We start from the raw sequence: 16,135 nt of genomic DNA, 5'->3' as shown, positions 1-16,135 counted from the left end.
CGCTTCACATTGGTTGGACATTTATGGTGAACCGTCAGGGTTACGGTTTGGTTGGGAGAGCGAGCACAAACTTTTCTTCTCAAACTGGGCACTAAACAAAGTGGTAATACTTTATCTGCCAGTGTTTTCCATCCAAATGTCTGGAACTGTTCCTCAGTGTTCCTCCTGTGTAGTACCCACTTTGAGATTTTAAGGAAAGAGTGAAACTGAAAATTACATCATAAACAGGTGTCAAAATCCAAAGTTCCTTATAAATACTAAAAAGATTCTCACACGTAACAAATCTGCTGGGTAATATTAACTTTCATGATGTTCCTGCTGTGTATTAAATTCTACCTCATTTCCACAGAGTGGAACTGGGAAATGAAGTGACTCATTGTGGTTCAACAAGACTTTTGGTTTTTGTTATGAAACTCAGATGGACGTGGACTTCAGATTCTGTTTTTACTTCCCTGCTGCATCATCTCCTAGTTTTTTTCCTTCAAAACTCAAACATAATGTGCAGGTATACCAACTCTGTGACCATTTCCCATCACTCAGGACCAAACCATGCAGATCAGATCATCTTCTTCTTCTGGTTCCTCAGGGCAAAACACAGATTTAGTTCCACCACATGTTCTGGTCCAACAAACCAGCTGTCAAAATACAGCATCACACTCATTAACAAGGCTAATTATATGTATATATAATCATTATTAATAAGACAAAAGCTCAAACTGATCTAATATGTACTTCCAATGTGATGGACTGACACAGGCCAAGACCAGATACAAAGTCCTGCTTTCTGGGTCAGTCCTGTGCCACAGAGTCGACCACAGCAGCCATTCACCGAGCAGCACCGCTCAATACAAAAGTGGGTTACTTTATAAAGACCTGACTAGACCACTTAACTTTAGCCCTTAACTGCAGCCAGGGAGAACAGAGCGAGGATGAGGTAGAATTTCAGAAACTCGGTCCAACCCTTCACGGGGTGCAGGCTCACAGTGGAAATGTGCTTAAGGCAGTGTGACTTGTAGGCATTGGGAAATGTCTCAGCTCTGGCAGGTTTTTAAATCTGAGCAAATCCACTTATGTAATATGCAAATCTGATAAGGTTTCTTGTGGTCACATAACAGAGATATTAGAGTCACTGGTAACAGAGCGATCATGGAACTACAAACTGCCAGGAAAATCTTCTAATACCACTGAACAGACCTGCAATTTCCAAGATTTAGAAAATTAGAGAGGAAAAAGAGTCACAAAATCTCCCAATGCATCATTTTTACTGAGAGGAAAACAGAAAGGAACACTTCATAAAAAAAAAAAAAAACTTTCCAGGTTTAAAATATTAGTCGCATTCAAAAACACAATCCATCTCCATTTCATATTTGAGAGGAAGGACGAGGAGAGGAAACCAGCAGTGAAACGTATTAGGGAACGCATAGTCCCTGTGATGTGCATTAAATACCGCAAAGCAAGAAAAATGTACATTCCCAGGACTCCAGTTACACACAAGAGGAGAAGGACGTCTGGGGACATCTGCTGCATCAAATCACTGTGACCAGTTAAAAAAAAAAAAAAGAGGACCGAAGAAAAGACAGAAGACGTAATACATCCCCCGTAGCTTCTCTTCATAACAAGGTCGAAAGCCGTGACTAAGAGAAGACATATATCATTACACATCACGCTCAGCACCTGCTGGAGCAGCGGTGAGGGATCTGCTGAGAGGAAGCACAGACCTGCTCTGCCAGGTGCTATTGTCCACAAATGACGCAGCATTCAGACCCAGTGATTATTAGACATTATTCATGTCCGGGCTGCCAGCCAAGTCAAATACACGGCCAGGAAGTTCCAGGTTGTTGTGGATTTATTTTAGGTGCTGCGCTGCATAACACTGGCAGCTGGAACCAATTTTCTAACGATTAGTGCTGCTGAGCGAAGGACCACGTTGACAATAACACATGTACAACAAATGCTGAATAATTTGATGTAACTAGAATTAAACGTGAACGACAGGCATGTGGTGCTGGGAAACTATTCTGATCTTCAATTAGTTTTATTTTTAGAAAAGGCACAAAATGCTCTATATTTAGGTTTTGAAGTGGTGGCCTCATAACGTGTGACACTTGAAGGGCTTGGGGAAACTGTAAAAAATAATCATTTTTAAACTATTAATCAAAATAATTGGTAGCTATAGCCCTAAGTCAGACGCAACAATTAATCAATCAGCTGCTTAGTCAGTGTTTCACACAATAAACTGAAGATCTGTGGATTGAGGACATTAAAGGTGTCGCCTTGAGCTGCAGGAAATGACGACAGGCATTTGATGCTATTTCCTGCCATTCTGTAGACAAAACACTCACTGAAAAAGGGATTGGCAGATTAGCCGATAATGATAACCAGTCACAGCCCTAGATGCAAACACAATAGACTTTCAAGCCTGAAAAACCACATGACACTAGGATGGTGTCCCGCAGCAAACAGACGACCAGTTTCTCTCCGAGCTCTTTGGGCAAACACGGAGAAAGACGCACAATCGCAACAAATCCACCAGCTGAGGCAACGTCTGAACTTCCACTGTAAAAACCTGTTTGACCACACGGGGAAACTCACCACACACACACACACACATGTGTGAGGAGAGAGGCTGGCAACGCTCTTAGTGTGAGAACATTTCATCCATCTCACGTCACCTTTTCCCTGCGTGACACAGTCCACTGTAATTGCATAACACAGGCGTCCACCTCAACTATTTTCAGCTCCGAACAGTGAAAAACCACGGCACAATGGCAATGTTAGCGGCATTCTTGTTACCCCTGCACAGTCACTCTATCTTTCCACTCTGTGATACAAAGCGCCTGACAGAGCCATCCAGGCGAGTAAAGTCTTCCACTGCCGCTAAGTGAGAAGTCAAAACACTGAGCGAAGCAGAGCGGGGCTCAGGCTTCTGCAAGCTTGCACCGCCGTTGGCTGGGACCCCAGCGGTTGTGAGCGGCTGCACGGCTCTCCTAACGTCTTGGCTCCTTTGCCCCCTCTGATGTAATGGAGGAGAGTAGCGGAGAGGCCTGGACTGAGCTGCAGAGCAGAGGGTGGATGGTATCAGCGGTTTAACAGAAGCCGAGGACCACCACACTGCCGTGTCCGCTGCCAGAAACACTACTCTGCTTCTCCGCTTTGTTTTTTCCCCCCAAATCCTGAGGAGCTTCAGTTTCTAAGAATGATTTCACAACTTCACAACTGGGAGTGTGTTACATCACTACCACCCAGCCATATATTTTTCCTTTTCTACTCTGCCAGCGAACGTGTTGGACTGAGAAGCCCCTCGGCCCCTGTTAACAATCAGAAGAAAAACCATGTCGTAATCTCGGTGCAGCTGCGTGCTAAACGTCCTTCCTCATTCCTCGCGTGACGCATGTTGTTCATCATCGGTAATTATCAACACGAGCGAGCCCGATCTCTCTCCGAGGTCCGACGGTGGCCCCGATGAAACGCCGCTGTGAGCAGGTGCGCGTCGTTAACTTTCGGTACGCGGTGCCTGCGAGTCGTGTTTAAATTTGAGGACACGTGTCGTCATGTCTGACCCAAATTTGGCCGTGCTTCGATGAAATAATCGCTCTGAGCGATGTAGTTAGAAAACCTGTGACCGACTGCACCAGGTGCATGTGCGTGAAGAACCATGAGCTGTTCTCAGAGCCTGCAACAGAATTCAGGTTTCTGAATCATCCCATTAATAGAAATATTTCAGTATAAATGTAATAAAATGAATTAATGTTGCATTTATCTTCTAAATGATTACACATAACTCTTACATCATAGCGGTCTCCTGTTTTAACTCTGGGTGGGCATTTATTCATCAAGTTCTTCACCTGTAACAATAAAGTCTGTAGGAGCAAAGTCTCCCACCAGTTCCTGCAGCCTCTGCCCGGCAGATGAATCACCAGGCACTCCCAGCTTGGATGAGATGTTAGTTTCATAATGAATTTCCTGCGTAAAAATACCAGGACTGTTATCAACCAGACAGACACACACATCATCAGAGACAAGTCACCAACCCCAGACGCTGAACAGTGAGTCTGCATGTCTCTGTACATATTTAGGATTCTTCTCAACCTGACTGAGCCCAATGCTGAAATACCACATCAGACTTTTTTTTTTTTACTACATAGGAATCTGGCTGTGGATTTGCTGGACTTGAGCAGAGATGCTGTTTGAAATGTGATCTGGTGTGAATATAAACATCTCCCTCCTCAGAGGCCTGAAGGGACTCGGACGTCACACCCAAGCACGGACAGACGCCCTCCAGTCAGCTGTTGCCGTCCTGAGGCTTTTGCACATCCTCCCCACCCTCCAATTAGTGACACCGCAGACTTGAGAGTCCCCCCCCCCCCATCTGCTTAAGGTTAGTTAGAGTTAATCATATCAACCCGTGTCCATCCAGGTTTAAAGCAGGCACGTCGAAGAATTAATCTCAGGTTACCCTCCTCCATTAGACAGCTGGGCAACGCTCTGTTTCCAGGGAAAGTGAAAGGAGCCTTTCATGTGGGGATCAAGACTGATGAGACAAACCTGTGCAAACATGCCGAGTGATCTCACCTGGGCACAAACTACCGAGAAACCATAATAATCACAGACATCCCTACAAACAAATGGAGGAGGAAACGCTGATCAGCAGAGGAATGTGGCAGGAGAGGCCTTTCCTCGCAGACTGAGAGCTTCACCTTCCACAGGGGAGTCCAAGACCGACCAGGGCAGCTGTCTCTTGTACCAGCACAAAAACCAGGTGTTGTCACATTTCAGTATGAATTGCCACAAAAAGCTGCTCCAATCCATTCAGGCAGGACAGTGGACCTCGAGGACTGGAGTTAGAGACCCCTGAACTAGAGGGTCCAGTGAGGAGGGGGTGTCTACGAAACAAGGCCTTTCCTCACAATAAAGCTGTGACATGAACAAGCTAGAATCATAAAGCCAGAATCACCTTGTCCTCTGTCACATTTTGCTCCAGTGTAACGTTCAAAAAACAGCCAAATAAAATAACTGATCCTGGGTGAAAGGAAGAGGATCTGCACTGGTATTCAACACACATGCTGCCACCGCAGACAGAAAGTGAAAAACACCCTCAAGTGGAGTTTCTGACTTCAAAGGGAGCAGGAAAAGGAGAAAGAGAGAAAATCGCAGGGGGGTGGGATGGAAAGGACGGAGCGAGAGGACCAGAATCAGTTCAGTTCGGACCTTCGTGCTGAGGTGACCCATTAAACACCAACGTTTAACAGAGCAGCACTGACTCTCTCTCTCAGACTCTCTCAGTGTGTGGAGCAGAGTATAGACTCTGGACCGAGAGATTAAAAAAAATAATAATAATCTGATTTATGCCGGCTCATTTTACCACAGCAGTCTAAATTCTTTATGAACTGTAATTACCTGTGGCTTCCAGCACACGGACTACATAAATCACAGAAATGGAAGTGACGGAGGACACTTTCAGGTGTAGAGAGCCACAGAACGATAGATAGATCATGGGAAGTTTATCTGTGCCTGAGTGTTAAATAAGAAAGACGATGAGCTGCGACTCCTTCGCCGGAGAACAGTGCTGCAGATGTTCTGCTGACTTCACAGCTGGATTCCCTGTGACTGCTAAATGCTAAGCCTCATCCCCCGAACCCTGAAAACACAACAGGAAATAAAAAAAAACGTGATAACACAAATAATCTAAGTCACCTGTCATCATGAAGTAAAACCAAACACAGAGCTCCGGCTCCCGACAGCTGTCGTACTGGTCGTACTGGTCTTACTGGTTCAAGCTGGACGTCATTTACCACTATTCACTACACAAAACTGGGTATTTGTACACAAATGTTATTCATAAAACTCAACTAGCAGGATTTAGGTTGTTTTGGATTGAGTCTGTTTTTATGCTGCTCCCTTGAAGGGGCAGAAATTAAAGCTTTTGAACATTCATCGGTGCATTTCAGCTAATTCTTCCAACTGTTCATCCATAAATTATGCAGCTGTTTTTATCCCAACCATTTATCTATCAGTTATTTCAACCAGTATCCATTTCTTTTAACTAATTACACAGATTTAGTGAACCATTTCAACCACTGATCCATTACATTTTAGAATCAAGCAAATCATTTATTTCTCTTCTTTCTATTCAATTATTGATTCAGCACTTTCAGCTTTAAGCTGCAGCCAACACCTCCCTGCTCTGCTCTCAGTCACTGTCAGCATGGTGGATATTGTGGATACACTGTGTTTTTAAAATCATCACATTTTTATTCTCGAATCTGTTCGGAGGAAGTGCTGGTGGGGAATCGGTGGGATAAAAGTCGAGCATCAACAGAGAACATGGCCGGTAATTTTCTCTGTTCGTTCTGGCTCCAAATGAAACAGGGCGTGTGGAAACAGAAAACATTATCTGTTGGTAATGTTACAAAGCAGCCGCTCTGAAGTGTTGATACTCTGCTCAGCAGGAAGAGCCATTCTCCCCTAAACCACACACGCCACCCACTAATAAAACCCGTGGCACGCTGTTATAATACAGTGACAAGACAGAGCTGCAATATAAGCAACACGAACACCTCATTTCCCGCGGAGTATTATGACCACGACTCTTCGCCTTATTATTACAGGAGAACCTTAAAAGGGGACTGCAGACTGGTCTGCTCCCCACCTGTCAGGGGTGACGTTTGGACAAGTGTTGGGGTCTGGGGAGCGTTTCCTCTCTAAGGAGCCGCCCACTCGCTCTCTCATCTGATCTCCTCCGGGCCGCTGCTGGCGGCAGATGAGGGCAAAGCAACCGCAGAAGGCTTTGTCCTCGCCGAAGAGCAGCTGAACCAACAGGAAAGCCAGCCCGGCCAGTCAATTAATTGATGGAACAATTTGAAATGATGGGAGCTTCTCAGCAGGGGGAAGTAAAATGTTTACAAATGATGTGCAATAATTGCTCATTGTGTTCCTGTTTTTTTTTTTTTTTGCTGCTATTATTTTGTTTCCCTTCGCATCTCGTCAAAGCAAAATGTGGAAATGTTTGCTCAAAATTCATGTCCATGATGGGCCAGTAGAGTCAGCAGTTCACCACATGCAGCTAATCACTGTGCATTTACAACGTATCCTGTCTGAACACCCAGATCAACCCAAATCACTTCCATACAGCCACTCTGTAAAAATGGCTCTGACTGAGACCACATGAATGCACCAAGCGCCAGTTCAGACCACATTAAAACTCTCTTGATCATCAGGTCCTGTGCCTCCACAGCCCCATCTGTGCCCAGCTGTGGGGGTTTGTTTTCCAATTACCCACCATCCAAAGAGCCCTGTGTGCAGACTACAGTCAGACCACGATGCACTGAGAAAAGCAAGGACTTGCACTAAAAAGCAGAGCCCTAAACCTTTCATTCACGGCCACACAGAGGGCCAGTGTGACACCACCCCAGGGCCTTTGTTGCATCGTTAAAACAAGTCTGTTTTATTCTCAAGCAGCATCTGAGCCCATTCAACCACGGGAGAGAGCAGGGAAATTCAAAGATAACAGCACCGGGCCCTGCATATGTGGAACTGTGTGCAGCACCATCAAACCCTGATAGTTTGCAATTAAACGGAGAGCGAGACACAAAAGCACCTACAGAGACAACGAGAAACAGAGAGTGCGGAGGAAGCTCGGGTTGTACGGGTGGGAGTGAAATATGCTTTGGACTCTTCTGAGGGGGAAGAGGCTCGCAGTCGGAAAGAACAGGAGTGACTCAGAGAGGAAGAGGTGGGAACGTGAGTGGAGAATTCTAGGGAATCCCACTGAGATAGGTCTCTTCGCCGGCCCTCATCGCGCCAAAGAATTCAGATGAGCAAACCATATGTTTAACAAGTCACACGTAAACTCTGAGCTGAGACAAAAAAACAGCAGTAAACATCAAGAATCCGAATCAAACAAACGGCAGTTCATTTATTACTCTGCTGCAAATGTTTCTCGTATTCACGGGGCAGAGACGGAGCATCCTTCGCTCTGATGTGGGAGACTGTGGCTCACGGTCCGTGATGGATCGGAGGGACGTGTTCTCTTTTCTGGGAAGTCTTAATCACATCAGAGGGAACTATGTGCTTTGGCATCAGCTGCGTGTCATCAAATTCACGGTTGGGTGGAAAGGGTGCAAATTATGCCATGAGTTATGTTCATATGACAGAATTTAAGAATGATCAGACAAAGAAATGAGCCGTGCCCTTTTAACGGTGCAACTTGGTTGGATTACACGTTTTCTGCCAGTACCAGTGTTTGTGTACCACATAATTTAGCAGTGATCAGCTGTAGAGTATAATGGAAACCTGCCCCGTGTAGTCGAGGGGCAATTCTCACCCCAAGTGTTAGTTTTAGCGGCTTACTTGCTGTATTTTTCCAGTTTAATAGCTAGCAAACATCTGTAACATCTGGTTCAAATGGACAGGGGGGTTGTCAGCAAGGAGAGACGTCTATAGCACAAACAGCGACAGGCCTGTTTAAACTTAAATCACCATTAACAACCTGCCTGGAATCGAATTCATCTGCAGTTGTGTGTCAAAATTCAGCTCAACTGCAGATGACAACACGCGGCTACGATGTCGCAATGACGCTCGCTGGGCTCGTTACTCCCTGTGCAGCGATCGAATCAGCCTCGTATACACAGCTGTGCAGCGCTAAACAAAGACACATAATGACAGCGTGTAGTGAAACCTCTCTGCTAAAACCGAGGACTTGGGCTTCACCGCCAGGCAGCTGCTCTTCTACAGACGCAGCTTCCTGTTCTGCTCTGACTCTCCAAGAAAGCAGAAAGGGAACGCAGTGAGATCAGGGCACAATATTACATAATTCTTACAAAAACTTCCCTGCTGGTGGTCCCAAAGGACAGACAGGAGAGTCGTTTGCCCAATTCGACGGAGTAATGTTGTTGTTCTCCAAGAGGTGTGATATTTAGTCTAGTTTAGTGTCACTCAGCACCCAAAAGCAGAGGTGATCGCTGAGGTCCAGCTCTCGCCATTTTTCACAGCGGAGTCACATTTTCAGCATTCCTCCAGGAGACCACTGCGGTCCGCCTCGGACTGCGGGGACAGACTAACTCTCACCCTAACGCACAGGACTCGAGCACGACAGCTGTGTATGAAAAGACTTTGTGGTGACATTTCTCTGAAGCACGTAAATAAGGCCGGCAGGTTGGACGTTTCATGCCGAGTCGGACACTAGACCAGTAACGAGGTTATTTTATGACAAACACAATCAGAACTATCAGGGCGACTCAAATATTAATGCACACTTTAAGAAAGATGCAGTACAACTCACTCACATGAGGTATAAATCACACTGGGTATCTAATGTGTGTGCACATTGGGCCAATACTATATTTATATTTGTATTTATTGGGCTGTGACACCAACAGATGTGCCTTCATGTCCAATGAGAATAAACCTGTTACTAAAGCCCTTCTCAGTGTGAGGTGAACCCTGGATAACATCATGGTACCTGTATAATAAGAAAAGCTTGCAAGTCCTTGGCCACCTTGTGTCTCCTACTCATTAGATCCAGCTCATTAAAGTTCCCATCAGACACTGCACCAGCTTAAATATTTCATTTGGCCCATCCTGACAGAGGAGCCGGCCCTGGAATTTGATTCAGGTCAGATTCTGGACGTAGATCAAAACGAGCAGCTGTGGGCCCCTTCTCCCAGTCAAAACACTGCGCTCTCATGTGAACCTTTCTGCTGTTTGTGTTGAAAAGGCACAAAGCAAACAGCTGAGGGACACAGGGGAAGGAGGAGAGGTCCGCACAGCCTTAGAGCCCCGCAGCCCTGCAGCCCTGCAGGATGCTCCACAACAAATGTCTCGGTCTGACAGGACCCAGGATCAGTGTGAAATTATGATGGTTAAAAGCTGCAGGGACGGGACTTACTGGGGAACCTGTTTTCAGGGGGCAGCTGTCTGTCGGGGAGTCCTGTGACCCCCTGTCAGCTCACCCGGGCTCGCTGAGCCATGATGGCTAGCTGGCTATGCTAAGACCAGTTAGCCGACTGTGTGTGAGTCAGCAGAGAGGTGTGCTGAAGTATTTTACTGTGGACAGACCAGGTCACACGGACATGCTGAGCATCTGCCCGTGTTTCGGGTTTCATTTAGCGAAAACCTGCTCAACAATCCGCAGCTAGCTAGGTCACCCGGGCCCCGTGTAATTGCTGGTGCTGGTTATAAATCTATTTTTACCATTATCTTACCTGCAGCTGCGCCAGATGTTTTAGTGGTTAGTAGCTAAAACTGTGAAAACACCTGAGATTTAAAATACAGTTTGGCTGGAAACTAAACTAGCGGGAATGAGAGAAGAGAGAGCCGGCGCTGAGCCAGCTCCATAGCGCAACCAGCAAATAGACGGAGCCCCGATAGCCAGTGTGTGGGCTTTAAAGCGTTAGCTACCTGTTAACCGCAGCTTCACGGGTCCAGTCCGCCGGACTCCCTGGTTCGACATGTCCCCTCGGGTCCAGCCTTCACTGCACGGAGCAAAAACGTGTCGACAAACGTCAGAAACGAGCAGTTTCTCAGCCTCCCCGCCGCTCAGACAATAATGGAGTCCGGGCAGTGTGGCCCGGATGTGGACTGAGGTGCCATAGTCGGCGGCCGCTCACGGAAAATTAAAAAAAGGAGGAAAAAACTAAACCGGGAGTGTGTTTCCGCCGCAAAGTGCGTTCACTGAGCAAATGACACAAGTTACCGCTCCCCGGTGAAACGTGCAACCGAGATAAAGTGAGTGGAAGCGGCGGCGCTTGTCTTCACATCTTCGGAAGGACGGAGCCTCACGGACCGAGCCCTCCTGTCCCAGAGTCGGGGCCGAACTGAGGAGTCCCCCGGTGCGGCTCCGCTTCAGGGGGCGGCGGCAGGAGCTGCCCAGTGACGACAGCTGTGTGTGTGTGTGTGTGTGTGTGTGTGTGTGTGTGTGTGTGTGTGTGTGTGTGTGTGTGTGTGTGCGTGCGCGTGCGTGCGTGCGTGCGTGCGTGCGCGCACAGGTTCACATCATCTGACTCTTTATTTACTTTATGGGCTCAGACACAAACAAACAGCCCCACGTGTTTATTACATGTTTATTGATTCAGCAACACAGTGAAAATATACTGTATATATTCTGTTACCAGGTACTACCACTTAAAGTACATCACAATATCAGGAAGTACCCTCATTATCATTATAACATGTACAGTAAAAGTACCATCAATCCAAATGTACTTGAAGTATCCAAAGTAAAAGTACTCATTGTGCTGAATGGCCCATTTCACATGAATGGATCTGATATTATTGGATTCTAATTATTGATGATTATTGTGTTGATCACTTTAATGTTGGAGCTGACGTTAACTACCTTATATACTTCTAATTTGAAGTACTTTATATACTGCTGGGTAGCTGACGTTAACTACCTTATATACTTCTAATATGAAGTACTTTATATACCGCTGGGTAGCTGACGTTAACTACCTTATATACTTCTAATTTGAAGTACTTTATATACCGCTGGGTAGCTGACGTTAACTACCTTATATACTTCTAATTTGAAGTACTTTATATACCGCTGGGTAGCTGACGTTAACTACCTTATATACTTCTAATTTGAAGTACTTTATATACCGCTGGGTAGCTGACGTTAACTACCTTATATACTTCTAATTTGAAGTACTTTATATACCGCTGGGTAGCTGACGTTACTACCTTATATACTTCTAATTTGAAGTACTTTATATACCGCTGGGTAGCTGACGTTAACTACCTTATATACTTCTAATTTGAAGTACTTTCCATACTGCTGGGTATCTTGGGAATTTCCCCCCAGGGATCAATAAAGTTTGATGATCAGTCTGTATTTTGTTGGATCCATCTGATCCTGAAAAGGAACTAAAGTTATCAGATAAATGTAGAGCAAGAAAAAGTCCAAGGTTTGACTCTGACATGTAGTGAAGTCCAAGGATGAAGTATAAGGTATGTAGTACAAATACTTGTGAAGGATCACAGCCACGGATTCTATGTGTGTGTCACTGAGTCCAGATCCCATACAGAGACTGGCAGCACCAATGACTTTGTGTGAATCCAGAACCTGGTTCAGCTTATGGGTCTGTGCCGTAGACCTCCATTGTTGTCCAAAAACTATTAAAAACCCAGCAGGGAGCCACACCGCTGACCTGGCTCACATGGTTCTTCCTCACCAACAATGGGGGGCCCGTCTGTTTCCAAAAAGTCTTTTGTAGACTGGCACAATTTAACAAGTGAAACCAGCAGCTGGTTAGCTTAGTTTAGCATACAGACTGGAAACAGAAGGAAACAGCTAGTCTCTCTGTGCCCAAACATGTCATATGACTGAATTCTTTTTAATGGCCTGTGTATTTTTACTCTTTCCCTCCCTAGTGCTATATAAATAATCTATACACAGTGAAAACAAAGTTATTTGATCAAATAAACTCTAATTTCCATAATAAACTCTTCCTTTAAAACATTTTCCCACTATAGTGTCCTCCCCATGGAGGTACGACTACACGCTGAGAAACAGGAAACACTGGACAAAGCGGAGATGGCTCCAAACACAGCTGCTGGGCTGTTTTGGATGGATGGATTTGAACCAGACTGGGCCAAGCATCAGCTCCAGTTCGTTAACCATCCGGACTCAGGCCAGTGACAGCTCCCAGACTGGGACCAGTTTGTCCTGGGGCCAGTTCTGGAGCAGTACTCATTACTGCACTAAGGGCAGCAAAACATCCGACCACCTAAGATTGGCAAGTACACAATCAACGAGTAATTAGTGTAAATACAGTATCGCCATGAAGCCAATTCAAAGTGCAGTACAACTTTATTTACACAGGACAGTATGTACAACACATACAGAACTCCACAGTGACATGAACATCAGACACACAATACAGTACAGCTGAGGACAGAGGTATCAGAAAGTCATCTAGAAATTGAAAGTGCTCTGGTTGTCGCCGACTTGGAACAGAAAACCGTCAGATGTTGCTTCAGGGGCCGCACACTGCACCACCTCCTCCTTTAAAAAAAAAAATAAAGCAAGAACAGACGGTGAGAACAACCATAAACATGAAGTACAGATCAGTCCCACCATGTGCAGACACCAACCTCCTCTGAGAAGTATTTCTCGATCAGTTTCAGAGCCGCCGTGTAGATCATCTCATTTTCATGGGACTGCAGAGCCTCGATCTTGTCCAGTCCACCGTATTCTTCGATCATTAGGCTCAGCTTGTCCGACTCTTCGATTTTATCCCCAGCCTGGTTAGGAAACGCATCAGCGTAAGCATTTCACAGCTACAGTGACAGGTCAAGTGGATTTCACCAACTCCCACCACACACACACACTCACCATGAAGATGTTGGTGATGGCATCCAGGATGAGGAGGACGGTTTTGCTGTCCTTGCAGGAGAGGAGATTCAGAAGAGGCTCAAGTATATTGGCCTGAACGAGGTAGACCACCTGCTGAACAGTGCCCCCGCTGGTGAAGTTGGTCACAGCCCACACGGCCTCTTTTTGAGTTTTGTAGTCGCCCTGCAGAGACACAAGGAAGGATGAGCCACACTGACCTGAGCTGAGGCGCAGGAGAAAAGTGCACCGTGGGCATCGGTAAGAACATACCCGTGCGAGCACTTCAACAATGTAAGGAACGAGGCCAGAGTTGATGATCTCCTGGATTTGGTTGTCCTTCCCCGCAGTGATGTTGGACAGAGTCCAGACTGCCTCCTTCTGAATGTTGGCTTTTTTGTGGCGCAGCAGTCGGGGGAACATGCTCAGGGCTCCAGCATCCAGCACCATCTGGGTCTGCTCATCTGTTCCGGTCACGATGTTGCCAATGGCACGTAGCACAGGGGCCTGAGGAAAGGTCAAAGGTCACTATAAAACACTCAAGAACCTTAAGCATTGACTCAATTTCAGACAGGGAGAAGAGACCAGCACGTTTCAGAAGACAAACAAGTGAGACTGTTTACATACAGTGATCGTCAGCTCATCCCAACCGAGCAGCTTCACCAGGCGAGGAATCAAGCCGGTCTGGATGACCACATCGATGCGGTCATTAGGGCCATCTGTCAGGTACGAAACAGCCCAACACGCGTCAGCCAACACCTCCAGGTCATCGTGGTGCAGGAGGCGAACGAGCACGGGTAAGATCTGCTGGATCGCACCCATAGGAGGGAACGGGTTCTTGTTGCGGCAGAGGTTTGACAGCGTCCAGGTCACATTTCTCAAATAGCCGGTCTGCAAAGGAATCAAGATGAGACAAAACATGTCAGCATCAGTCATTTGTTTATGTGGGGCTCCCCCTTGTGGTCAGATAATGCAGGTAAATATGAGCTGAGGGTGAGATTTTTGCAGAAGCCTCACATTAAATACAGAGAAGTCGGGCACTGAGAGCAGGCTGAGCAACAGGGGCACAGCTCCATGCTTGATGACCCGGTCTCTGAGAGCTGATCCATCACCTACACAGAAAACACACCAACATAAGTGACCTTTCCTGTCAGGCGAAGAGTCAGAACCACACACTTAGGACAAAAACTGATAGTGTGAATTACCAGCAATGTTCCCGATGGCCCAGACCGCCTGCTCGCTGATGTGCTGCTGGGGGCATGTGATGAGGTTAACGAAGGCAGGGATGGCACCTCCTTCCACGACAGCGGCCGTCTGCTCTGACGACCCAGACGCGATGTTGGTCAGAGCCCAGGCAGCCTCAAACTGGACTGGAGGACAGTCCGTCTGCCCCAGGAACTCCACAAACTTTGGGATCAGCCCAGCACTGATCATCTGGTCAATGGGAGGATGTTTGTCACGAGACAGCAGCTTCCTGTCGGGGGAAAAGACGTGTCATTATGGACAAAGTCAAGGCTGAGTGGATCATAAAGCTGCGTCTCCAAAGAGCTGTGATTACCGTGCAGCCTGGGTAGCCTGGAGCTGGGACTCTGGGTTCCCACTGTTCACTGCAGAGAGGATCTCCTGGACCGTCCACTGCCTGACGGGCTGCACAGGGTCACACACACCATGAACCATGAATTAAGCCGTGCACAGGACATGATCCGCGTGTGTGTGTGTGTTGTACAATACATGCAACATCTCTCCAGGAGTGTTTCCTCTTTATTTTCTACAGCAGGCTGCAGACAACACCCATTATTTCCACTAACACAGCAGAGCAGCACATGTACCGTGGGTCTTGAGCCCTACCTGACAGTTTTGGGTCCTTTCCTGAAGGGGAGACGTGGCCTCGTCCGGAAATGCCGACACATTTCTCCGCTTGAACATCTGGTCGTCCTTCTTCGCTTTGCGGAGCTCCACGTTCACCTCCACCCTCCTGCGTCGAAGCTCCTGCGAACGAACAAACGAACAAATAAACAAACAGTCTCACACGTCGCACGTCCAGACCGGGATGAGCCTGACAGGTTCGGTCCTGAAACTCACGTTTGCATCTTTGCCTTTGTTCTTGAACTTGTTCAGGCGAGCGACGTTTTCAGACATGTTCCCGCGTCAGAGCAGTGAAAACAACTCGGGCTGAAACTGAAGCGAGAAACGTGTAAAAAAAAAAAAATCACAAACCGGAGTCAAACCAGATAATATTATTAGTGACGTTCCGACTCCCGCAACACGCACTCACCTAAACCTCCAGGACAGACTGACCACGCACGAAGTCCCGCACAGACCTTTAAACTTCTGCAACGGAGCCTCCTGATTGGCCCGTTCGAGTGAGAGCATCCAGGCGCCTCCGCTGATTGGCCGGTTTAAAGAAAAACTCTCAAGGCTCACGGGAGATGGCGTCACCGCACAAACTATCGCGAGATCCTCGGACAGGCTTTCACTTGAACGTTGAACAAATGTACCTTTAATTTATTAACATTTAATTATGGGCCGATTATCCAGGAGGACATTTATTTATTTATCCTTTCTAGTTTGAATTGTTTTCATTTTCCTTCATAATTTTAAATCATCCATGTATCATGTGTGACTATATAAGGGAATTTCTTCTTAATGCACATAGATCTTTATTATCTTTAGCAAATATATTTTCTTCTCTCAGAACATGGTTTTAATTGCATTAGCTCACAAACAAAATAAGAATAATAGTAATAGCAGTAATAATAATTCAGCATCAGCAGCAGACCTGCAACAACTACTACAGTGTAC

At 46.4% G+C, this 16,135-nt stretch overlaps 2 protein-coding genes across 2 annotated transcripts in view; both read right to left on the bottom strand.

The window, feature by feature from the left end:
• smurf2 (SMAD specific E3 ubiquitin protein ligase 2) overlaps nt 1-10,886 on the bottom strand; it is a 40,704-nt gene extending 29,818 nt beyond the window's left edge. Inside the window, exon 1 of the mRNA XM_026324412.1 lies at nt 10,399-10,886. Coding sequence (XP_026180197.1) covers nt 10,399-10,450 — 52 coding nt within the window. The 5' untranslated portion in view covers nt 10,451-10,886. The remainder of the gene's footprint in view (nt 1-10,398) is intronic.
• A 1,906-nt stretch (nt 10,887-12,792) lies between these two features.
• Nucleotides 12,793-15,666, bottom strand: kpna2 (karyopherin alpha 2 (RAG cohort 1, importin alpha 1)). The gene is made up of 11 exons (XM_026324413.1): nt 15,609-15,666; nt 15,416-15,511; nt 15,182-15,322; nt 14,892-14,980; nt 14,539-14,807; nt 14,351-14,445; nt 13,961-14,224; nt 13,607-13,840; nt 13,337-13,519; nt 13,096-13,245; nt 12,793-13,006 (listed from the first exon to the last, which is right to left on the bottom strand). The coding sequence occupies exons 2-11, from the start codon at nt 15,470-15,472 to the stop codon at nt 12,917-12,919; spliced, it is 1,572 nt and encodes a 523-aa protein (XP_026180198.1). The 5' UTR covers nt 15,473-15,511; nt 15,609-15,666; the 3' UTR covers nt 12,793-12,916.
• Between the last annotated feature and the right edge of the window lie 469 nt (nt 15,667-16,135).

This window comes from Mastacembelus armatus, chromosome 8 (assembly GCF_900324485.2).
Source record: "Mastacembelus armatus chromosome 8, fMasArm1.2, whole genome shotgun sequence".
NCBI classification, from domain to species: domain Eukaryota; kingdom Metazoa; phylum Chordata; class Actinopteri; order Synbranchiformes; family Mastacembelidae; genus Mastacembelus; species Mastacembelus armatus.
Note: the sequence above shows the minus strand (reverse complement) of the source record. Positions and strands in the feature narration are given on the sequence as shown.

Excerpts from the sequence above, each read along its gene's own strand:
- kpna2 (XM_026324413.1), bottom strand. The coding sequence starts at position 15,472 with ATGTCTGAAAACGTCGCTCGCCTGAACAAGTTCAAGAACAAAGGCAAA. Across the intron at positions 14,981-15,181 it reads AAAGGACCCAAAACTGTCAG|CCCGTCAGGCAGTGGACGGT; the intron begins GTAGGGCTCAAG and ends GACCCTGTGCAG. Across the intron at positions 13,246-13,336 it reads CCATCACCAACATCTTCATG|GCTGGGGATAAAATCGAAGA; the intron begins GTGAGTGTGTGT and ends TTTCCTAACCAG.